Below are 23370 nucleotides of genomic sequence, written 5' to 3'. Positions count from 1 at the left end.
GGAAAGTTTGGAGTCGATACAGATGAAAAAAGGGCTAACGTGCAATTGGTTAGCATACTCTCAAAAGTACATTTTCATTAGAAAAAGAAAAAATTTTGAGATTTAAATGCTTTTTTTATTATTAGCGGGTACAAATTCGCTAAAATGAGTATAGTATACAATTGAGCCTGTCTGATTTATCAACATAAAAATTACCATGCATGCGCACATGCATCTATATCAGAGTGCATGGCGCCTCATGCACTCCGGGTTGTAAACTTGACGGTTGATGCAGAATCTTCAGAAGTTTTACCGCGGAGGGTTTCGGCTGGATCTATATGCCGTCGGCCACAGTTGTGCGTAGCTTGGCAAGGCAGACAGTTCAACTGCCATTGCAGATTTGACGTCAATACGTATGACCCCAATCAACCAACAAAACAAGTTTTGACAACACGTAACACATGGATAACAGATTAAAATCTGTATGTACAATCGGTACATGTATTATTATATAATTATAGTCTAAAATAATGTTGTGCAAAAATCACATGTTTCACTTTCACCAATTCATAGTGTGTGTTGTCATGTTATACTTTTGAGGAATAACTGTATTATAAAGGAACATGCATGGTTGATATACATGACTTAATTGCACACAGACATAATTATAGTGTTGACAATGAACTGTAACTAAAGTGGGTCATTTGTTAGTCCAGTCAGCAGGTGGCAAGTCTCTGAGCTTCCATACTGGGGAGGGTGTGTGCATGTTCACCTGCTCCTCGTCCAGACTAGCCTCCAGGGAATTCTGTGCATGGACATACAATTTCCTGTAAGGCTCACACATGGACATGTATACCATAATTATACGTAACAAGAAATCATTTTTTTCGTTAACACACAACCTTATTCATTCTGGCTCTTACCAGAAACCCTTACCAGAAACTTGTCTTTTCCAGTACCCCTCCATTTGAAGCAGTTGTACATCCTCTCCTTCTCCGTCTTGCAATTGGCAAACTCTCCACGGATGTAGTACTGGTGGAACTGATGGTAGGCAGCTACAAAAGGGGTGGGTGGAGTGACTATCATTTAGAGCATAATTATAGCTGCTGTTGTCTGCTAGCCACCTGGTATGTGTATATACTGGTCTGTATTTAGAAGTAGTTACACTGTACTTGAAGTGCAACTGCATGCGCAACGTTTCTTTGAGCAGCAGTGCTCCTGGGAACAAGACTATAGTGCCCTTGGGCGCTCAAACATAGCAATTGCATAAGTGCGGCCCGTGATGCGTATCTCTCCTCCCTTCTATTATCTATTTTACAGTGATCGAGTGTGATCGAGTGTATATAATATTGAAGTAAAGAATATGCCTAGCAACACGAACATTAACCAATTAATAGGGAAACCTTATAATCCAATCTCTGGTCTGGATTGAGGCTACCGTAAGACCTCTAATTTTTAAGGCGACACTTGGATTAGAGTTATGCACTTGCCGAATTTCTTTCTACGTTTTTCCTGGCCAATCTTAGCAATAATATTATTTCTTTCGTTTATCTATGATTAGAGATCTTAACATGGGAATGCTGGTTTCATTTATATTTACTAGGGAAGCTGACTTACACATGCATTTTTTCCACTCCATAAAGTAGTCAAAGCACTTCATTGCAGGCTTTCCCTCTCCACTCTCAGCTCCCACTGCTTTTTGAGCCTTTGAGGTCGGATCATCTTCATCTTTGATATCCATTTGGCATTTCAATATTCCATTCTCTCTCAGCTTCTTACAATTAGAGCACTACACTAGTACAGCATGCTGGTAGATTCTGTTGCTTTAGCAATACTTAACATACACACAAACACAGCACAAATAAAGAGATCAATTATCTTTATTCAATATCGTCCCTAGTGGCTGTCCATAATAAATCTTTTGTCCAGGTTTAACGGAAAACTGAAAGTGTTTGGGCGCCTCAAATACGAGCACAATGGAAGACCCGAGATTGAACCCTCCCACTCTGTCTCCCTTCGCCAGGGCCAGCTCACTCAACTCTTTGTCTCTGTACTCCCCCATCTTGTACCGTCCCTTCTTGTTCGTCTGGAGAGCCTGAAAAAACACAATGTCAGGTGGTTATTATGGGGTTCTACACAATTATAGCAGGACTGGTGCTATGGGATTTAGAAGCCTAATAGTTTTTATAAACCGTCTACAACAAAAAATTAAGCAAATATTTTAGCTGAGGACAAGCATTTGCTGTATCAAACCTTCAACAGTTTGACTTTCCACTCAATCTCACTCTAGCAACAAAAACTAACCCCTAGCCTCTCACTGTCTGCAGTCCATCTCATGCTGTACATATATACATCTTGTAAGGATACTATGTACAAATAGTATAGCCTAGGTATAGATTACCTTCTCTGAGGCATGCACTGTTACAATTTAGATTTATCAACTAGTGTGTCTAAATGTACTATGGTACTCAGAAATATTTACAGCACCTCCACACAGAGGTACCGTATAGCGCGAAATTTTCGCTGTTTTTGAAGGTTAGCAATCCTCCACAAAAATTAGGGAGACGCAACATCATTTGACCAAAATACACTTAAGTGCTTCGAAAATTGTGTGCTGTACGTTGTATAATGAAATTGTGTGCGGTATAATTATAAGCAGCCTGTGTAAGACCTCTCTCTGTACATGACCTAACCTTGTCCAGAGCTAGTTGTATAGAGCCCACATTGAATGCCCCCACAGCTGCCATGGAGAAGTAACCGTGCTTCCAGCGTCCAATCAGAACAGCCCTCTCGTTGAGCGAGAACAGTCCAGGCATTGCTTTGGCTGCCCATGGAGCCACTGTGAGCAACTCACCTAATAAAAATAATCACCAAAATAATAACCAGACAACTTAATTAATGCAAGTGAAAAGCAATCAACTAGAATTAATTATGTACTCCCGATACATGCACAGTGAAACCTGCTTATAGAGGTCATCTGACTCAACCAGGCTGCAGTGATTGCAAAAGTGTTGGCCTGCTAATACACATTGAAACACACGCTATTGAGACTTCGGGCTTATAATAACCTAGCTGTATAATAGGCTATTAGCTAGCCTCGATCCCATGCAGGCCGATTAAAATACAGCCTGGTATCTATTGCATATGTAATTAATAATAGGCATGGTCCCCACGTCCATGTATTGTATGACCTATGGTGAAGCTTAACCAGCTAGCTGTGGCCCTCTATTGTGTTGCCAGAAGGCTTGCACACTAGTCTGAAGCCAGAAGAGGCTCTCATCTACCTCTATAATGGTCGTATGGACGGGATGTTTAACCTTGGTTTCTGTACTGACTATGGCAAGTCTTTGATTTTGTGCTTCTAACTGTGACTACCATCATAGAAGTAGATGAGAGCCTATTCTGGCTTCAGACTAGTGTGCAAGCCACAGCTTGACAGGAGACAAGAAACTAATACGGGAAAAAAATAGTAAACAAACTAGTTTACGATATAATTTTACGAAGGTTTACTAACGTATAACGAATCCCCAGATTTTGGGAGACTCAGTGCGCACATGTGCACTATCGCCCATGGATGCAATAGATACCAGGCCGTATCGAGGCTAATAGGCTATGGGCACTCCTTTTTTCTAATTTAACTGAGTATACCTGGAAAATGCCGTCTCTTAGTGACAGTCCAGTCAGCTGGAGAATGGAAGTGATGGTAGTCCCCTGGGGCCAGATAGATAATCACATGAAACAATTCAGTCTGAGATGACTCATAATCATTTAGTGCATTGTGAGGGCCAAGGAACTTGTGCAGTTCGTATGTGACTCCTTTAACTTGTTCCAATCGACCATCTTTCTCAACTCTACCAAAGTGGAGTACCTTCCCGTCACTTGGGCATACCTGCGGAAAGAAGACACAAATAGTTATGCTCACAATACACAGTGATGTGCCTAGAATTTTCTGAAGTGTAAGAAAATCATTTTTCTTTGTCAGAGGACAAGATAACAGGGATCAATTCATCACACACATTTTCTAACTAGGCCTCCTAGTACCAACCACCACCGACCAGCTAGTGTGGGCACAACCCTGGATACACTAAAATGTGCCAGGCCTGAGCTGCATGACCCAAGGAACAAAAATGTTGATCAGTGAAAATCATTATTAGATCTGTACACATACTAGCCTCGATCCCAGGCCGCTCTTCCTCGAAGAGAGGGCCTGGTATCGACTGTTTGCACATGCGCCACCTATTACCCAGAAAGTGGGTAATTCGGATACCATTGTATATTTGCTCAGTAAAACAATGACGTCACAACGAACAGAAGTGGATTGAAGAAAGTGGATAGAAGTGTGATTGTGAAGGTTTCTAGCCCGTGTGATAGCATTCTAATAGCTACTATGTTAACAAAGGACTCACAGCCTGCAACAGTGTGGATAACAATCCTCTGAACGGAGGGAAGGCTGACAATAGCCTATATGGATAGGCCACGCCCATCTGACACTAACCTTGGTGAAAGTCGACTCTATCAGAAAGAAATTGCTGCTGTAACCAATACGGCTCTGTCTCTAGCTAGCTAGCTATATAGCTCAGTGTCTGACTTTATGAAGAGTATTCTTTGTCTGTATATGTTATTCAGGATATAATTCGGGTAAAAATTCAGTTTAATGGGAAACATTACGGGAAAATTATCCAATAATTTTGCACATGCGCGAACAGTCAGTAGCAGGCCTAATTGTTTAGGCCTTGTGAAGGAGGCTATACACATACCAGCTGATGATACTTTGAGACGTCTCTAACACCAGGTTTCAGTTGCCTAGTGAACAGTTCTATAAGGTTGGAGTACATACTCAAATTCTCCACCTGAGCCTCGGTCATATCGCACCCAAAGGCCCACACATAAAGTCCGAGTACAGGTCTTCGTAACCAAGTGGGCAGCTCTTTACTATTGATGCCGCCCCATAACCGTGACAACATTCGTGCAGGAAGGAGCCGAAACAGTGTCAACTGCAGAATAATAATACACCTGTATATAATATTATGTACTCCATGGTATGATGAATGATACAGATATGCTCACAACGCTTTTCTACAAAACAATTATCACTATATATATACCTGCCATGTTTCAGGCTGTGTGACCATGCTGTTTGCACTTTTATTCTCCCTTCTTATGGTTCTCAGCAATTGCAGAGCAGCTAGGAATGCTATGCCACCACTGATGGGTATCCATTTCCAAGACCACTGACTCTCCTGTCTGTACTGAGAGTTGAATCTGGCACAGCAGGCCTGGCATAGCCTCACAGGTCTATGGAGGAGACTCAGGGAGCGTGTAGTGGAGCCAAAGCTTGTCACAGACCTCATTGTGTCATGTGAGATTATCTACCATGGTTAAAACACTTTTTATCTACACGTGGCACGGCCTGGGTCAGCACATGCGCAATGTAATTTGGGAGAGGAGCATAGCTCTATGGCGTTCTATGGCTCATACACAGGTCTCCCACTCTATCACATGTGCTGGATGGGCATACTTATTTACTAACTAACAATCTAGTGTCTCATTTATTACTTGTCTGTATGTCACCCTAATTTCTACTTGTTTGTACTTTCCACACTACTTCAAATATCATTATTATAAGATTTACAATTGCATAAAAACACTGCATGCACAGAATAAAAATGATTTAATACATGCTTGTTGAAATGGATTGTCCATATTGTATTTTCTGTCCTGGTAAAATGCTAAACTGAAAGTTTGAAGGTGCTTCAAAAACGAGCACTACAGTTGATCCGAGCTTAAAGCCACCCAATCGTTCTCCCTTCTTCACCCTTATACCTTCTGAAGCCTCTCCTAGTTGCTTGTCTCTGTATTCTCCCAGCTGCAAATCCTCATCTTCAACATTTGTTTCTAGGGACTGTAAATAAAAAGCAATTAACTGCTGATCACGAAGCAATCACATGTCTTGATTGTTATACGAGAGTACATATAATTATATAGGTCGATTAATTACTTTGCTTAGTTAAATTGCACCTCATCAACAGTGAGACTGATTGATCCTACATTGTATGCTCCCACAGCAACCATTGAAAAAAATCCATGCTCCCAAGTCCCTGTGACAATAGCTCTTTCGTTGATGGAGAATAGTCCGGGAATTGTCCTAGCTGCCCAGGGGGCTACGCTTAGCAGGTCACCTAAAAAAGCGGAGTTATTATATTGAACCCATGCAGCATACATTTGTATGAGGACTTCGTTTAGTCTCAATTATGTCTGTTTTCAGAAGGTACTGAACAGTTAGCTATGAGGCATGGCATTGCACTGACATTCGCTCAAGCCATGTATGCATGAAATCAAAGCTCCCCATGCAGAGGTCAGTCCTCACAGAACGAGAGGATTTTAACCATCATTGTAACTTATCTTAACAAACACTCTAGGGTGTGGGTCTTCTAAAATAGGCTTTCCTTATATTAAGGTCATGCACGTCTAATTGTAAAACCGTATATTAAACGAGCATGCTGACTATAAAAGGGGCGTGCCCTGGGCACTCGAGGCGGAAATGATTAAATATGGCCGTGTGCGGTAAACTCTCTGGCCTCTTTTGCTTCACTGCTCGCTTCATGCACACATGGTTTTACTTTGATACGCCCCTTATAGCCTGCATGTAGCACCTTGGCTCACGAGATACTTTGTTCCAAAAAAGAGCAAAAAAAATGGCTGAAAGATGTGACAACTCTCGTTCTCTACCCAAGAAGAAGCGTGCTAGGCATGGTTTTCGGTACCAAATGGAGCTGAATTTCGATACTGAAGATGCAAAGCAGGCTTTTGTAGCTAGGATAGATAGGGCAAAGCTAGAGGCTCATTGCCCTTGGATAGCAGAGAGGTTATTTCTGTCTTGTTGGACAAGTTGGAGCATTATCAGGTGAGTGTGTATGATAACAAGTTGCCTGTACTCTGTACACCAATAACGTTTATAATCGTGTTCTCAGAACGAGCACTCAGATTGTAACGAAGCGTCACCCTGTAACCGTCCAGGGTACAAGCCCACGAAGATAAAACTAGAGGATCCTCTTGCAATCGAGTCATTCACGTCAGCACTAAAAGACACCCTTATTTACAAGAATGCTGAATCATTGTCGAGTGAGGTTTTTTTCTAATTATTATATAAATTTCTATGATGTTGTTTTTACAGTGTCGAGACACATTCTGGGTGGAGTCTTTCAATCACCAGCTGCTCACATACATCTCAAAACGTGTACACTTCGTGGAAGCTACATTCAACATGAGAATGAACCTTGCTATTATGGACTGGGTACGTTATGCTGGCTAATAATGTATGTGTGACTGTACATTCATTCATTTGTTTACTTCAGAACGAGAATGTACGTAGAGAGTGTACAAGTGAACGACTGGTTCAGGGCATGAGAAGACCGGATCGTAGGACTCCCGTAAGAGTGCTGGTGGAAAAATCGTTCAACTTTGCCGGAGAAATATGGCGAGCAGCAGAGAAAAGTTGACCTCAGGTACTGCGTATAATATATTTTATGTGCAATCTACATAATTTATTTTACATATAATTTAATTTTGCTACATGTATATAATTATGTGCAGTGAGTTTGTAGAGGACATGCAACCTGAGCAATCAGATGAGCCAGTAGATGAAAACGAGGACCTAGTAAACGATGGTGTACGTGTACTTGACGAAGGTCTTTATGAAGACATATAAAGTAAGTACGTATCCGTGCAAATTTTGACTAGCCAATCAGCATTTTATAATTGCATTTTACATAATTAAACAATAAAGGAAGTAGAAGACTGGAAGTCTGTGTATGGAACTCCATCTGGATTCGGAAATCGCTCACGCACCTCCTGGAAAAGGTATATAGCAATTGATCGTACTTGCACTGTAAAGTGGGCATCATTTATAACTTACTCTCAATACACAGTCAGGCATCACATCCCTCTTGTCATGTGCACTGGTTTTGGTCACTTTATATGCCATATATAGAGGGTGATTCCATACCCCCAACTGACCTAGCAGCGTCCAATACTTTCTGTATAGTTTGAAGCGCTTCACCATGTTCCCCAAATTAGGTGCAGCGCTTCCAATCAGCCAGCTGGGTGGTCTGGCTCTGACACACGGTGACAGGTGGCAGTACGGGCAGGGACCCTCTCCATTCAAGACTGGAGGATCATCGTGATCATACCCTCCGGGACCTAAGGAAAGTACCACTCATTTTATTCATATGTACAGGTTAGTGACATTCACCTTTCTTAGGCCTCGAAGGACCGGCTTCACCCCCAACTGTCCTTACTCGAACTCGAGAAACACCTGTGCAAAAGATAAGTGATCGTCATCCATATCACGTGATAATTATTGAAATTAATTCCTCTAGAATTACCTCTCTTTGGCCTCTTCGCTGGAGGGGGAGCAGCTTCACCACTGGATGTATTACACCCGCCTGACACTGATGGTAATTTAATTGTATTTGAAATCATCATTCTAATATTTACTTTCCAGTGTTACCTTCGGATGGCGCCGAATCAATTTCGTCAAGAGTGACGTCGGGGAACAGCGCAAGCAACTTCTGGAACTCCTCCAGAAAGTGCACTGGAGGATGCTGGCTGTACCGTACCTGAAGCTAAATAGATGTAGATCTACATCTTATTTATGTAATGTCTTCTGTGGTACCTTGAGTCTTGCTTGTTCTGTATAAGTAGCCATTATGTGTTTTTGTTTGCTTGTGTTAAAAAAAACTACATGCATGTATCCCCACCCTGGTATAAAATGCGCATGCTTGTTTTAGAGCTGTCTAAATCGTTTGAACGGGCTATGAAGCGGGAAAAGAAACAAGAGCTGTTTACAGATATTTGAATGTTGGAGCTGGGGTCAAAGGTCTGCCCAGGGCACGGGCCTTTTGTACCGCAACAGGCGGAAGTGAATCTAAACATTAACCGCGCCTTATAAAGCCAACATGCTCGTTTAACCACAATGTCATACAGTCATGCATAAAGATAATAGGAAAGCAACTATACACAAGCATAAGCAATAACATACCTGGAAAATGACGTCTCTTTAGTATTGTCCAATCAGAAGGTGAATGAAAATGATGGTAGTCACCAGGTCCAAGATAAACAATCACATGATAAAGCTGCTTTTGCTCATCTTTGATTAATACGTTAGAGGACACATTTTTCTTGACATATGGTATCAGTGAGTCTTCCGGCCCTAGAAATTTTTGAAGTTTGTAAGTCACACCTTTCACTTGTTCTATCAGGCCATCATTAACAGTGCCAAAATGAAGAATTTTCCCATCGGTTGGAGAAACCTAAAGTGTTAAGAGAATGTTAACCATTATAATTATGACAATAGTAATAATTATTATGAAGTCACTGTGTATAGCTATATTATGGTTAATAAACTCACCAGCTTACTCTCAGACATTTCCCTCGCTTCCTTTTTGAGCTTCCTAGTGAAGAGCTCACCCAAACTGCAGTAATCTCTAAGATTCTCAATTTCAGCTTCAGCCATATTACAGTTGAACTTCCATACAAACGGACCATACAATGACGTTCGAATGCTTTCAGGAACCTGCATCGACATCAGGAATCCCCAAAGTCTGGACAGAAATCTTGCTGGTAAGAGGCGAAATAACATCAGCTGTAGTATAAGGGAAAATAAAATGGTAACATGGTTGTAAGGTTAATTATAATTAATGTACACGTCAATCACTTTGTAACCGAGTGCTATATATATAATGTAGCGTTTGTGGAATTTACCTGCCAAGTATGTTGTTCAGGCTCAAGAATATTTTCTGTGTCTTTTTTCTCATTCTGAATTGATGCAGACAGTATCAAAATGGCCACAATTAGCACAGCAAGACAGCCAGCTGCTGAACGGAGTAACCACAAAACTCTTTGCAAAACTTTACTGCACAAGTGACACACTCTACTGAATTTATTTTGCTTCTTTGATTTAACATTTTGTAAATCTAATACTACTGGCCTTGTTGCCCTAGATTCTAGACTGCAATTGTCCCATTCTAGTTCTGGGCACACATGACATAGTCTGTCAGGCTTAGAGCTAGCTCTTGAGATAGAGCCACCAGGCATCACTTCAGCTCCAGAACTTCTTCCAAGTACCATCTTTAATTTCTAGTGTGAAAGGTGACTCTCTTTGACTTTGTTTGCTTTTAGATAGCAACTTCCTCCCATGAAATCATTCCATATCCATCAGCACTTCGTACATGCGCAACCAGTTCTCAGGCGACCGAGAGGTCACCTTTTGATTATAGCCGCCCTCTCAGAAAATGTATCATGTCGCCGCCCCCTAAAAATAATTAGTTAACGATCTTTACCTGCACAGTTTTTTAGTGACATGCACATTAATTTGTCCATAATTTTTTTATAAGCTCGCAATCCATGGCTAAAACATTATTTTTGACTACATTCTGAGAGTCATATTCATTCATATTCATTCATACATCTAAATCTAGCTATGTCACAGTTCTATGATCAGTTTATCACAGTTTAATATTGATGATTGGCAACGAAAAGGCTCTCATCAGCAGCACCAGCACTCTCCTCTCCTTCGTATTTTCCCAGAGCAGCCAGTCCATTACACTTTGCACGATGGAGGAGCACATCTTGAGCAGCTTTCACATTCTCGGGCTTTCCGCCCCAGGCCTTGAGCACACTAGCTTGAAGGGCACGTCCGTAGGAAAAGGTGAGACCCCATGGCTTGGTTCCCTTATACGCGTTGATGGCATTCAGATGAGTAGTGGCAGCAATTTCGGACTGGCCACCAGAGAGGAAGGTCACACCGGGTACAGCAACAGGGAGAGTGCGTTGGAAGACGGTCACTGTAGACTCGGCCACTTGTTCGGGAGTGTACTTCTTTGTGCATTGCACTCCAGGAAGGACCATGTTTGGCTTCAGGAGAGTACCCTCGAGATAGACATTGTGGTCGCTCAATGCCTTGTACACAGCAGCAAGAACCTTCTCAGAAGTAGCCATGCACTCCTCAAGAGTATGGTCTCCATCAGTGAGGATCTCAGGCTCAACAATGGGGCAGAGTCCATTCAACTGACAGATACTAGCATAGCGAGCTAGGACATTGGCGTTTTCGATGATGGCCAGTTGTGAGGGACGACCGGCTCCGATTTTCAACACACATCTCCACTTGGCGAAACGACAGCCTCCATCGTAGTACTCCTTGCATCGCTCAGCCATTCCATCCAGGCCTTGAGTGGTGGTCTCTTCATTCGTACCAAGAAGCTGAACAACACCCTTGTCAACTTTGATTCCAGAGAGAATTCCTGTTTCCTTGAGTAGATCAACAAAACGTTTCCCACCTTTTGTGCTCTGGCGAAATGTCTCGTCATAAAGAATAACTCCACTGATGTACTTTGCTACGCTTTTATCGGTGGTGAAGAGCAGTTCACGATAAGCACGGCGATTTTCTTCTGTGTTTTCGGTGTTAATTGGAGCGAATCGTTTTCCAATGGTTCCAGTGCTTTCGTCAGCAGCAAGAAGGCCTTTTCCAGGAGCGACAATGGCTCGGGCTGTGGCAGCCAACTCTTTCTTCTGTTCTTCGGTGAGGTAGGGCATTTTGATTCTAGGGAACAAAGAATACAGAATAAATTGAGACAGCCAGCCATGCATGAAGATGTTTGTAGATATTCTCGCAAATTTTACCAGTACAGTAGCATTGTCCCGAAAATAATTACTCACCTTGTCTGATAATGTTATGATGCAGAGAAGCAAGCAGCAGTCGACTGTTAATTGTTAATGTTCCGAGCAGATTGTGAGGGTCCACAGGATCAAGGAAGTGAAGTTTTCAACCCTGAATGCTACCCGGAAGTTGTCAGGGCAACCGGATGTCATGACGTGTTAATTAGATTAACTTTACCCACTATTAATTTTTACTTTGTCAGCATCTCTTCTGTACTCCTACACAGCTAGGCCACATGGCCATGTAAGCTCCGTACACCCTCTTCCCAAAACGTTTCTTGCATGCTGCTTGATGCAAAATGGATTCTTCAATCGATAAATATGCTGTATACAAAGTCGCTCCACCGTTGGAGAGGTACGTGAGGTAAACTTTATTAAGGAGCGATTTTTATCTTTTAAACAGGAGCAGAGTGAACTTAATACAAGGAAATCTGAACAAGTCAAGTGGCGAACCGCATCTATCTGATCATAGTTTAACCTCTATTGGTGGTCGCCATGACTCCCATACCTCAGATCACTCGGGAACATACCGTAACGATCAGAGCAGTGACGGATTAGAGTCAAGCCCGCGAAGGTGAACATGTTCAGCTAACCTGTCTAGATATATGATTATTGGTTATGCATGTTACGGATGATGTATGTCTGGTGAAGTCATTAATAGGGAGTGACCATTTTGTCACGGTTTATTTAATCCTGTATGTTGAAAGCTTCCCCTCATTTAGGTGATTAATTTTGATCTTCTTTCAGTCCTTTGCTGCCTCATACCACTGGCTACCACACAACAGACTACACCCACTCTTTGTCTCTGTCTGATGGCGGCTCTCCACCCCCCTCCGTGACCAGTGAGCACCAGCAATCACCCACTGCACTAGTGGTGAGTGGGTGTGTGTGTGTGGGGGGGGTGTGTGGGGTGTTAGCCTCGTCCCCAGGCTGAGTTTTCTCTGATAGTGTAACACTAGGTTTCGAGGCTAGTGGGATATGTACAATGACTAGCTCTAGTATGCAAAGAATTTACCATAATGCACATGTGCTGGTAAATTGCACTCATGCGTGTATAGGCTATAATAAGAGTCCGTAATCAGTATCAGTGAAGCATTACTTTGCATCACTTAACTTCCTGCTTTGTAACTGACCAATCCGAGCGCCTGGAGCCGCCACTTGCCTCAAGGCAGCAATAATGTTATTGCCAAATTGTCATACATGTACATTAATGATCATGCGTTTCAGACAGGATGTCACGTTACTTTCCGATGCAAGGCTTTGTCTCTTATTATGGACCCTTGGCTAATCATTAATACATGATCTACATGTAGCTGTTAAATCCACAGCTTATATCAATAGAGTGTCAAAGTCCTTCTACTTACATGTAATTCCTATTACCACTTGAGGCAATACAGTGCATTGTGCATGTATATATCAGGATCGAGTGCACTCCTGATATAATTTTATAGGCTACAATCACATGATCATGTTACACAACTTATAAAGATTCTTTACCATTACAGTGTTTCATGGTCTTTCTACATGTACTTCCTATTACTAAGTCTTACAGTATATACCCCCTCACACACACACACACATGCACATGCACACACACACACACACATGCACACACACAGCTTGAGTCCTCCTCAGAGTCAGTGTTGGCAGTCAGAGCCCTCGACTCCAGTCCATCACACTCTCAATCAGTGGAGGTCAGTTTACTACGTATGTGTACGTACAATAGAAGCCCTAGAGTTGCTTTCTACTAGCAAACACTTGCAGAGGTGAGACAGGTTAACATGCATATAGTGTTTGCTACATGTATGTCATGATGAACATACTACGTTTTCTTACAAAACTTAAATTACGCACTCTGGAAGTTCTTTAAAGAATACAGTATGTAGTTAATTGAAAAGCCCCTTTCGTTTCTAGATTCTTCTTGAAAACTCTTTGCCTATAATTATATGGAGACTATCACAAGAGCCTTAATTCTTTTTAAGATAGATCCATATACCTTGCACACACACACACACGCACGCACGCACACACACACACACACACACACACACACACACACACACACACACACACATCCCAAGCAGATCATCTCAACCAGGACTCTGTCTCCAGTCAAAGTGACTCGTCATTTCTACGAGGGAGATGATGAGATATTCACCACGGATATAGCCACCATTGCCCCCCCTGACCAGCTATCCCCCGCCAGCGGGAGGAGGTTCACCTCAAACTTTGTGGCGTCGGTCAAATCTAGTGGAGGGCTGGAGACTAGTAAGCACAGTGATACAGGTGGGTGGTGTTTGGGCATTAATGTAGTTTTTACTAAGACCTATATACTTTTGGCTGTACAATAAGTAAAGTGCTATATATGCACTCCTGATATAGGAACATGTATGTTCAATGTTATGATGCTACTATTAATACCCTGTACGTTATATCGAGGTATACCCGATATTGTAGATTGTACGGTTGTCCTGTTAGTTTATGTACCAAGTACTTCTTTAATTAACCTGAGGCGCGTAGGCGGCCACGGGTTATAGTAGTCCGTTGGTTTGTTTGTGACATATTGAGCCTGCTTACCTGGATTCCATAGCGCTACATTTACAGCATGGATAGCCTTTACACAATAGGAGTTATTAGTTTATTAGTTTAATAATGTTGAAGCTTTGTTGTCTAAGAAGCTTGAACTTGCACGTTGTCTGCAGGCTACAAGCTAGATACGCGCGTCCTTTATATTCGAGGTACGTATTTACAGCTGAATTGATCTGTACCAGGAACAATGGAACAGGGTCACTAAAGTAGAAAGCTAGAATTATGTTACATACACAGGAGCCATAATTATTCTTGGATTCCAGGCTGTGATCCTAGTCCACAATGTATATGTCTCATGCACTACTAAAACTCCGACCTCAGCATGCCTCTAGCAGGTAGCTCCTGTTTGCTTGTTAGCTAGCATGTACATGTAATGTATAACACTTTTGGTTGCTATAGATCTTTATTATTCATGTCAACAGCTGAGAGTTAGCACTTCAGTGCTCTAGTTTCATATGGATGATCAATGGTGGGTGGTGTTCAAGATAACATAAGTCTTAAGTACGGTATTTTGTGTATTATCCCATTCGAGCTGGACAGGTGTAGATTTTGTAGGTACTGTACAGTCATGATCATGTTGCCATAATGCTACAGAAATAGCTTTTTCCGAAGCCATTAGTACTCGCAAGTTTGCATAATTATGTTTGATGTTTGCTCAAAACATTGCAGTATAACTCAACGTTTTATGCCAGGATTCAGTTCTTACTTTGCTTGCAGCTTCTTGAATTATAACTATAATTTCGTTACACATTGTTGAATGCACAGTCATGCATGATCACATAGTTGCATATACATGTACCGTATAGCGGGTATATTTCGAGGGTATAAATGTTCGCGGTTTTCGCGGATTGAGCCTGCACAGTGTGTGTACCTCGAACATTTATGAATAGTAGGCGTGTTCAGTATTATTGACCACACCTATCTACAATGAAAAAGGAATCTAAAGACAAGGACACCGGTATAGCCAGCTAGCTTGCTCTACGTCTACTGTATCCCCTGACCATGGCCTGCACAGCAAACGTTCTGCTAGAGGTGGAGGACATAGTGCCTCACCGATTCTATTATTTTATACAGGCTATGCCTGGATTCGAGGCTAACGGTGTGGAGGTACAGCTGCATGTTGATGTGCGCATGCGCCAAAAGACTGGAACTCAGACCACGAAAATAAAATCCGCGAAATCCTTTGTAGAGGTCCATCCGCGAAAATTTATACCCTCGAAATATACCCGCTATACGGTACTAATAGTTGCATGCTAAGTGCGCTTGAGTATTGAATTGCTACTACTGTATGCGTGACTTTTTGTAACTAATAGGAGCATGCAGTTAAGGCAAATGATTTTCTTCACCTCATTGCACACAAACACTAGTCTAGCTTAGTAATCATTATAAACTATTTGGAGTGATTGATACGAAAATAACCATTATGTCTACAGTGCTGAACTAGGGGGTGTCCGTTCATCTAATTCTTGAACTCTTTGCTGGTGTATATATTATGCAATCTACATTTTTGTGTATGTGCAAACACGTGTGAGCACAATACTAACAAGTTTATCTGGTAGAAATAGGCCCTGTGCCTGAAACTGCTGTGTAAGTAGGTCTTTCAGATTTTCCTTGAGAGGTTCTCGAACTTCTTGGTTCAGTCGCCACTCTCTTTCACGTTCTGTTTCAAAAGGTTTCAATTTGGGGAAAAACCCGATAAATGTTGTGAGTTGCCAAGCCGTCACTGGTTCCACTATCCTCCAATTCCCAGCAATAAGTGTTTCAATAATAATTCTTGAGGGTGGTGCAACTGTTGATGGAATGTTAAGCAGTTTAATCATAAGATAGAAATAATCCAAGTGCTCATTGCTAGGGGTTTTGAGAATGCTTTCTATCTCGGGAGTACTCAAGCTGTGCTTAACCACTTCTGTTTTGTACTTGCAAGCACGGCTGATGATGATACGTGGTGGGTTGCTCGGGTTGTTAGGGACAGCCAGTTGAGATAGCAGCGGCATTCGAATAATCTGATTGAGTCTCTCCTCTCGTTGGCGCTCTGTCTCAGTTAGTGAATTCTTAGGAAATGTCCCTGTGCTAAATATCAGTTCAGGACATTCATTCTCGAGGTTTTCCCATTTGCCTGCTTTGTTTAGTTCGTCCATGATAGCACCTCGTTTGTCAATAATTTCACTTCCAAGCAGTAAGAAAAAGTATTCAATGTGTAGATCCTGTGAATGTGGCGGACCGTACTTTTCCTCCAGTATTGCTCCAACTCTATCTGCCATGTTATTAGATAAAACACCTATAGACTATAGCTATTAATTTTCTTGGTTTGAGTTACTTCGGTGTAGTCAGCAGCTAGCTATATGTAGGTTGCTATTTGTTTGTTCAACTGTTATGTCAACATCATCACGTGCCAAGCATTACAAGCCATTACTTATGAATACTGTGGACATTGCCTTATTCATTTACTGTTCTAGACTTTTGGCGACAATAGTTAACATTATCACATGATCTTATTACTAATCGTATTCGACATCCTTGGTAGTACGCAGTTGCCAATTAAGTAATGTTCTTGCATATCGGGCTGCTCATTACCATAGGCTTCACTTAACAGGGTTTCTGTTTAGTAAACAGGTGTACAGTAAGTCACTGCCTTCCTCAACGGATACGTGTACATGTGTGTATAGCATGTTTTGTGGCGATGCATGTACATCCAGGTAATGTACAGTTTCTGTATACATAGTTGCTTGTATTTGTATAGTAAATACCTTCTATTGTTTCATTGCTCACACAACATGTCTGTGGCTATAGACTATTCGATACAGATTGTATTGACAATGTGTGTGTATTGACTAATGCTCTAGCTATAAGTGCAGATTCTGAATGATTACTCTAAATATGTTTACCGGTACCAATTATGATAATGTTGTACGTCCTGTACAGTGTCACTCACTGTGTACATCGGTTCTATATTATGTATAACTGATGATATAGCTATTCAGTCTTTATACATGCACACACCCCGACAGTGTGTTAACTAAACTGTAAGACATTGAGGTAGTTACAGCTTATTGTTCGTTGTTTATTGTACGGTCACTTTCACTGTGAGTGTTTACTGTATTCACAACACTAGCACTAGACTTCCTGCTGACTCATTCAAACATTCAAATTTCAAATGCCCAATATTCCATGACCATCTACAATGTAAGTGGATAAGCAAACATTGGCCACAATGTTGAGATGCCTGTTTAATGACCCGTGTACCTTTGTACATTTGGTTCCTAGACTTTTGGCGACACACACACATATACATACAGGTAAACAATTTAACACCCTGTATGTATAAATTAATATATTACAGTACATTGAGCTTTGTATGTGCATGTGGTGTCTGAGTGGTGGCAGCTGCATAGGCTGCCACTATTCTGAGCTGAGGCCTAAGGTGTATTTTGGCTTGATATAGGCGTAATCACTTGATTCTGAGACAGGCCTTACTTTGATGCTATTCGGTCTTTTTTCATATAGAGTCATAATTTATGTTATTATATGTATAACTTACATGTACTTACAATTATTACCAAATGCAACAAAAACAATCACAAACGGTCAAAACACCTTATGTAAACACACTTATGCACCTTTGTCACAATTATGCTAACTAATAATGTTATTTCCACATTACCGGCAGATGTTGTTGTGTTCTATCCCAATACACATGCAGTTACTATTCGTTGCTTATAAATTTGATCGAATATCTTTAATCACATGCAAATTCCGTTCTGTGTTAACTACTGTAACATTTGTACGTACAATTGCTTAACGTTTTTTGTGCGTACATGTATATATATAATATAGGATTTCCACCACCCACACAAAATATCGTTGCTACATGTACTTATAACATGTAGAATGCACAATTCACCAAGTGCCTATAATTATAGTGCTGTCACGTGACCACTAGCCAATGGCAGTGCACAAAAGTGGTCATGTGACACGTACATTAAATAGCATATTACACTTTTCCCTTCGTAATTAAAGATTCAAGAGCACCAGAATCATAGGCTTGCAAAATATTATTCGCAAGGCTTTGAGTGTGGACAGGAGCCCTGGTGTGGACGAACTCTCTTTTCCTAGTTGTCTTCTTGTTTGAATAGTGTTGCTATGTGGTACTCATGCAAGCTTGATGCATAGCAACCAGTCAGCCAATCAGATGGGACATATATCAATTAATGCACAGTGCCTCAGGGTTTACACTGTACATTAAGTATAATTTATTCACTTCTGCATGATTAATAATTACACGTGCGTACTAAAAAAAGCGCTACATGTGAAAGTAGATATATCTTGTGCATGTATGACATTATAGGTAATAGTATATACAGTGCTCTCCTCTGCTATAGCTATATATATAAACGTTGAATCTGTTTACTACACTAACAATTTTTGTTATAGTCACAGGCACGTGTGATTATAACGTGAACTTTAGCCTCGCTTCATCTGCTTCTGTGAGCATTTTCCTGATCTTTGATTGCATTTTCTCAATGAGAGGCTCTCAGACTTTTTCGTTCAAACTCATTTCTCTTTCTCTCTCAGTCATGAATCCCGATGTCTTGGGGTAATGGCCTAAGTAAACTTCTGGCCAGTTCGCTTCATCGAGAATTCTCCACTCTCCTGGCAGATCTTTCAGGATTGATGAGGCAGTCTCATGCACCTTTTTAGGGTTTTCATTCTCTTCCACTTGAATGAAGAGATAGAAGTAGTCAATCGGAGTGTCTCCTACTTGTACTTGAGTTGAGTATTTGTTTTTAAGGATACTTCCGATTTCGTTGGTAGTTATAAGAAGTAGCTTTTGATCCCGTTGATCCCGTTGATCTGGTGGATCTGATTGTTGCTGGGATTGGCCATCCTCTTTGTAGTACAAGCAAGCTCGAGTGAGGATGATTTGAACGTCTGTGATGACTAACACCTCAGTGTTATCAACTAAACGCTTGTACGTTTGCTTCAAGTCTTCACGAACCTTCACATTCACTGCATACTCTCTTTCACGCTCATCACTGAATCGATCATCATACTTGATGAAGAGCAATTTTTGTGCCATCCAGCCATCATCGATTATCCTCCAAACGTTCATTCCAAGTTTCTCAAGGCTTGCTGCAAATTCTCGCTCAGGGTCGTTTAGCTTTTCCGATATCTGTCTGCCCAACAGAATCATGAAGTAGTTTATTGGAGTGTTGGGATCTTTCTCACCATATTCTGCCTGGAGTTTTCTTCCAATAATTTCAGCTTTAACATCATAGGGTAGATTCGGAGTTGCCTTTCTATGCACAATTTGCTTGGGTTTTTCGTGGAGTATAGGCTGGTGTGTATCCTGGCTAAGTATAGTGAGAAGTTGTCTGTGACTATTTAAGTGTGAAGTTAAACTTTCTCAACAGTAATTATACTGCATGCATGGCAGAGATGTGTGGTTATATAAGTAGCAGTCCTTGTCTGAGTGAATATTTATTATTGTGTTGATACGTCATTAGTATATTTAGTCACATGCAACATCTGGTGCATGCAACTATATAGCAAACTATTGTATGCTTGTCTGAACGTGCACGTACTGTATGTATATTCATAATAATTTAGGATAATTAACTCTCCCACACAAAGAATTTCAAATGCTCACTGCATGTCTCGGCCACTTTTATAATTATTAGTAAATCTTAACTTGTATCAATGTTTGTGTCCCTGATAGAATGCCACAAACAGTACACTTAATTAGTTATGCCTCGGTGGGCATGTGCAAGCGAGGTATATGGTAGTGTGTCTGTGTGTGTAGACTGCTATACAGCTGCTCAAGGATCAATGAAGTGTAAGTAAGAGTTTCTATAGGCTTCTAGTCATGTTTTCATGGATTTTAATTCGTGGATTTGCAAAATAATGTTTGGTTCTCGAGTTATGCCTAGTTTTGCTTACTTGGAATGCCGGCCATTACAGCCTTTTCAGAAGAGTGCGTAGCGAAACTTGTCCATAAAGTGTTATTACTCTACTTATAGTAGTTATAGCTCTGCACTAGAACGCTAGCTATTGGTAGCTCAAGAGTGAGAAGAGAGCTGCAAGGCTGTGCTGATGCAGCCATTATAATGTTCAGACTTGAACTTTTGGCATACGTTTTCATGGTCGATCATTACCCACTCATTGAGTTTCCCTGGCCTGTGATTCTGCATACAGAAAATTAATGTTGATCTCATGATGTGTATAAAGCTATTAGTAGCTTTATGTTGCTTTATGTTTTGTACATTTGTAGCTTTGGCAACTCCACCGAGGCATCATGATTTTGCTTCGTTGTCTAATAAAAGCGAGCTAAAGCTAAGAAGCTTGAATTTACACATTGGCTGCATGGCTAGCTATAATTATAGGCCTTTATTCGAGGTAGATGTACGTACCATAAATTATAGCGGGTTATTTTCGAGGTACTTACTAAATTTTCTCGGACCTCAAACCTTAAACCTTGAAAATTTAGGTTCTCTGAAATGTTGGGAATCATTCCGGTATTGAAAAACCTGTCTACTGTTAGGGGGTACGGTATGGTCATTTGAACCTCTATCCTTGAAAATGAAATGGCCGGGGCAAAATGTTTAGTTTGAGCAATTCGCGAAAAAATTTAGTCCCTCGAAAATAACCATCTATCAGGCCCTGATAAATTATGCTGCTATTTATATTCTATTCTTTAATTCTTGAAAAATGTGCCTATTATTCTCAGATTATTCCCCAAAAAAGTGACATAATAATTATAGACAAAATTAAGACGTGGACATAAACACAGCACACAAAATATGTCAGTTGTGTGCTGTGTTATCTCATTGTTATCTTGCTGATATAATATTCACCTTCACCATTTTTGCCATCAGAACGTCGTTATGCAAAACTTAATGTAATGATCTTTACCCAAAATGGACATTGCTGTCTATATTATTCCCTTTAGACATCTATTATTTCCAAGCATTAATTATCAGGGTACGGTATTTGCAACTGAAGTGATCCGTACCAGGAACAATGAAAGAGATACTAAAGTGACTCTAATAAAGTTAGAGTAGAAAGCTAGAATTACGATTGTGGATGTTGCTTCTTTGCTTATACTAGCTCCAGGCTTCTTTGCTGACTTTGCTGTGATGTGATCCTAGTTCAGTCTAAAACTCCGTTTACAAAAATTCCTCTAGTCTATAATATTAATTTTATTGCTCTTGATGTATGCCTAGCCAGTTCCCATACTCATTATTGTATACATGTGTGTAACGTACTCTTTTGGTTAATTCATGTCAACAGCCGAGGGTTAGCATTTCTAGTATAGTTTCTATAAATAATTTGAAATGATTGATACAAGAATAGCAATTATGTCACACATGCATGCAGTGCTGAACTAGCTTGATTGGTGTCTATAATTATAATATACTGATACGTACTATCATGTACTCCTGGTACTATATATGCCTGTAACTCCTATAACTACATATTTGTGTACGTGCAAACACGTGTGAACACGACGCTAACAAGTTTCTCTGGCAGAGGTTCATCCTGGGCCTGAAACTCCTTTATAAACAGGCCTTCCAGGTATTCCTTTAGAGGTGCTCGGACTTCTTTGTTCAGTCGCCACTCTCTCTCGCGCTCTGTTTCAAAACGTTTTTTAGGGAAATGGCCAATAAATGTGAGATAAAAAGCGGTCACTGGTTCCACTACCTTCCAATCTCCAGTGATATGTGTTGCAAGATTGATGCTCAGGGGCATTGCGACTGTTGGTGGAATATTACGGAGTTTTATCATAAGATAGAAGCAATCCAAGTGCTCGCTGCTAGCTGTTTTGAGAATGCTTTCTATCTCGGGAGTACTCAAGCTTTGCTTAACCACTTCTGTTTTGTACTTGCAAGCACGGCTGACAATGATACGTGGTGGGTTTTGGGAGTCAGTATATCGAACTAGCAGTGGCATTCGAATTACCTGATTGAGCCTCTCCTCTCGTTGGCGCTCTGTCTCAAGTAGTGATATCTTAGGACATTTCACTTGACTAAACACTAGTTCCGGCCATTCCTTCTGGAGGTTTCCCCATACATTTACGCCGTCAATTTTGTTTAGTTCAGCGATGATTTCGATTCGTTTGTCAAGGATTTCTTTTCCAAGTAGGAGAAAAAAGTATTCAATGTGTAGATCTTGTGGATGTGGCTCTCCATACTCACGCTCGAGTAGTTTTCCAATTTTAGCAGTGTCATCATCCTCCATGTTAATTATTGCATGTGCAGAAAATAACTTTTTGGGTAGTCTATTAACTTTCTTGGTACAAGTTACTTATAGGTGTATATAGTCAGCAGCTATACAGGTTGCTCTATTTACTTTTATAGTCAAAACCATCACGTGCATAAGCCGTTACTGAATTATGTTATGAATAACTGTTGACATTGCCATATATTTACTGCAATAGTTACATTGTATCATGTATTCACTAATCGTATTCATAACTGTTATAGGCGTCCTCGGTAGTACATATATATTTACCAAGTAATGCTCTTGATACAACTATCAAGCTACGTAGCCTTTTGCTATTACCCTATGGGCTTCACATAACATGCAGGGTTTCTGCTTAGTAAACAGGTGTACAGTATAAGTCACTACCTTGCTCAACGGATATGTACATCTATAGTAGCATGTATTTGTGGCCATGTATATACATGCAGGTATAAGTCAGTTCCTACAAAGTCATAGTTCCTTGTGTTTGTACATCTTTTATCGCTCACACTTTGTATATAGCTATAATTATATATACACATATTCAATACACAATGTACGTATTGTGTGTATTGACTAATGAATGCTCTAGCTAAGTGCAGATTCTAAATGAGAGAGCTACTGATCACTCTACTTGTACCAATGAACTGGTACCAATGATAAGTTTGTCCTTTACAGTGTCACTCACTGCATGTGTATACCGGTACTATATATACATACTGATGATATAGCTATATTCAGTCTTTATACACACTCCCCCAGGTGTCCTGACAGTGTTAAGTAAACTGTAATACATTAAGGAAAATAACAGCTCAGTGTTTGTTGTATTGTATATACAGTAACTCTGCA

The 23370-nt window shown here is 40.7% G+C and overlaps 6 protein-coding genes and 1 long non-coding RNA gene across 9 annotated transcripts in view; 2 read left to right on the top strand and 5 right to left on the bottom strand.

Annotated features, from left to right (window-relative positions):
• Window positions 1–530: 530 nt before the first annotated feature.
• LOC135340323 (synaptic plasticity regulator PANTS-like) lies at window positions 531–1758 on the bottom strand. Its single transcript, XM_064536641.1, has 3 exons — window positions 1597–1758; window positions 916–1034; window positions 531–784 (listed from the first exon to the last, which is right to left on the bottom strand). The coding sequence occupies exons 1-3, from the start codon at window positions 1718–1720 to the stop codon at window positions 680–682; spliced, it is 348 nt and encodes a 115-aa protein (XP_064392711.1). The 5' UTR covers window positions 1721–1758; the 3' UTR covers window positions 531–679.
• Window positions 1759–1781: 23 nt separating this feature from the next.
• Window positions 1782–5404, bottom strand: LOC135340322 (uncharacterized). The gene is made up of 5 exons (XM_064536640.1): window positions 5085–5404; window positions 4737–4973; window positions 3628–3868; window positions 2673–2833; window positions 1782–2074 (listed from the first exon to the last, which is right to left on the bottom strand). The coding sequence occupies exons 1-5, from the start codon at window positions 5328–5330 to the stop codon at window positions 1850–1852; spliced, it is 1110 nt and encodes a 369-aa protein (XP_064392710.1). The 5' UTR covers window positions 5331–5404; the 3' UTR covers window positions 1782–1849.
• A 188-nt stretch (window positions 5405–5592) lies between these two features.
• On the bottom strand, window positions 5593–10222 carry LOC135340321 (phosphatidylserine decarboxylase proenzyme, mitochondrial-like). Its single transcript, XM_064536639.1, has 5 exons — window positions 9742–10222; window positions 9389–9622; window positions 9020–9290; window positions 5998–6158; window positions 5593–5881 (listed from the first exon to the last, which is right to left on the bottom strand). Exons 1-5 carry the CDS (start codon window positions 10105–10107, stop codon window positions 5651–5653), a joined length of 1263 nt encoding a protein of 420 aa, XP_064392709.1. The 5' UTR covers window positions 10108–10222; the 3' UTR covers window positions 5593–5650.
• On the top strand, window positions 6567–8700 carry LOC135340324 (uncharacterized). 2 transcript variants are annotated; one of them, XR_010396308.1, is made up of 8 exons: window positions 6567–6883; window positions 6951–7101; window positions 7154–7273; window positions 7335–7484; window positions 7573–7692; window positions 7766–7839; window positions 8056–8435; window positions 8483–8700. It is a non-coding gene; the product is annotated as an uncharacterized LOC135340324 (long non-coding RNA). The 2 variants fall into 2 exon arrangements; XR_010396307.1 differs by having other exon boundaries at window positions 6568–6883; window positions 7573–7688.
• A 188-nt stretch (window positions 10223–10410) lies between the features above and the next one.
• Window positions 10411–11851, bottom strand: LOC135339478 (fructose-bisphosphate aldolase-like). The gene is made up of 2 exons (XM_064535586.1): window positions 11695–11851; window positions 10411–11578 (listed from the first exon to the last, which is right to left on the bottom strand). Exon 2 carries the CDS (start codon window positions 11569–11571, stop codon window positions 10492–10494), a length of 1080 nt encoding a protein of 359 aa, XP_064391656.1. The 5' UTR covers window positions 11572–11578; window positions 11695–11851; the 3' UTR covers window positions 10411–10491.
• A 23-nt stretch (window positions 11852–11874) lies between these two features.
• Window positions 11875–23370, top strand: part of LOC135339477 (uncharacterized) — a 29719-nt gene continuing 18223 nt past the window's right edge. For both annotated transcript variants that reach the window (XM_064535585.1, XM_064535584.1), the window contains exons 1-5: window positions 11875–12049; window positions 12098–12268; window positions 12442–12568; window positions 13314–13388; window positions 13779–13980. In XM_064535585.1, the coding sequence (XP_064391655.1) occupies window positions 11994–12049; window positions 12098–12268; window positions 12442–12568; window positions 13314–13388; window positions 13779–13980 (631 nt within the window). In that variant the 5' untranslated portion in view covers window positions 11875–11993. The remainder of the gene's footprint in view (window positions 12050–12097; window positions 12269–12441; window positions 12569–13313; window positions 13389–13778; window positions 13981–23370) is intronic.
• On the bottom strand, window positions 18545–19758 carry LOC135339480 (uncharacterized). The gene has a single exon (XM_064535589.1). It carries the CDS (start codon window positions 19472–19474, stop codon window positions 18815–18817), a length of 660 nt encoding a protein of 219 aa, XP_064391659.1. The 5' UTR covers window positions 19475–19758; the 3' UTR covers window positions 18545–18814.

Source organism: Halichondria panicea, chromosome 8, assembly GCF_963675165.1.
Source record: "Halichondria panicea chromosome 8, odHalPani1.1, whole genome shotgun sequence".
NCBI classification, from domain to species: domain Eukaryota; kingdom Metazoa; phylum Porifera; class Demospongiae; order Suberitida; family Halichondriidae; genus Halichondria; species Halichondria panicea.
Note: the sequence above shows the minus strand (reverse complement) of the source record. Positions and strands in the feature narration are given on the sequence as shown.

Excerpts from the sequence above, each read along its gene's own strand:
- LOC135340323 (XM_064536641.1), bottom strand. The coding sequence starts at position 1,720 with ATGGATATCAAAGATGAAGATGATCCGACCTCAAAGGCTCAAAAAGCA. Across the intron at positions 1,035-1,596 it reads GGAGTGGAAAAAATGCATGT|CTGCCTACCATCAGTTCCAC; the intron begins GTAAGTCAGCTT and ends CCCCTTTTGTAG. Across the intron at positions 785-915 it reads CTGGAAAAGACAAGTTTCTG|AATTCCCTGGAGGCTAGTCT; the intron begins GTAAGGGTTTCT and ends GTCCATGCACAG.
- LOC135340322 (XM_064536640.1), bottom strand. The coding sequence starts at position 5,330 with ATGAGGTCTGTGACAAGCTTTGGCTCCACTACACGCTCCCTGAGTCTC. Across the intron at positions 3,869-4,736 it reads TCTCAAAGTATCATCAGCTG|GTATGCCCAAGTGACGGGAA; the intron begins GTATGTGTATAG and ends TTCTTTCCGCAG. Across the intron at positions 2,834-3,627 it reads TAAGAGACGGCATTTTCCAG|GTGAGTTGCTCACAGTGGCT; the intron begins GTATACTCAGTT and ends TATTTTTATTAG.
- LOC135340321 (XM_064536639.1), bottom strand. The coding sequence starts at position 10,107 with ATGGTACTTGGAAGAAGTTCTGGAGCTGAAGTGATGCCTGGTGGCTCT. Across the intron at positions 9,623-9,741 it reads CTGAACAACATACTTGGCAG|CTGATGTTATTTCGCCTCTT; the intron begins GTAAATTCCACA and ends CTTATACTACAG. Across the intron at positions 5,882-5,997 it reads TCAGTCTCACTGTTGATGAG|TCCCTAGAAACAAATGTTGA; the intron begins GTGCAATTTAAC and ends TTTTATTTACAG.
- LOC135339478 (XM_064535586.1), bottom strand. The coding sequence starts at position 11,571 with ATGCCCTACCTCACCGAAGAACAGAAGAAAGAGTTGGCTGCCACAGCC.
- LOC135339480 (XM_064535589.1), bottom strand. The coding sequence starts at position 19,474 with ATGATTCTGTTGGGCAGACAGATATCGGAAAAGCTAAACGACCCTGAG.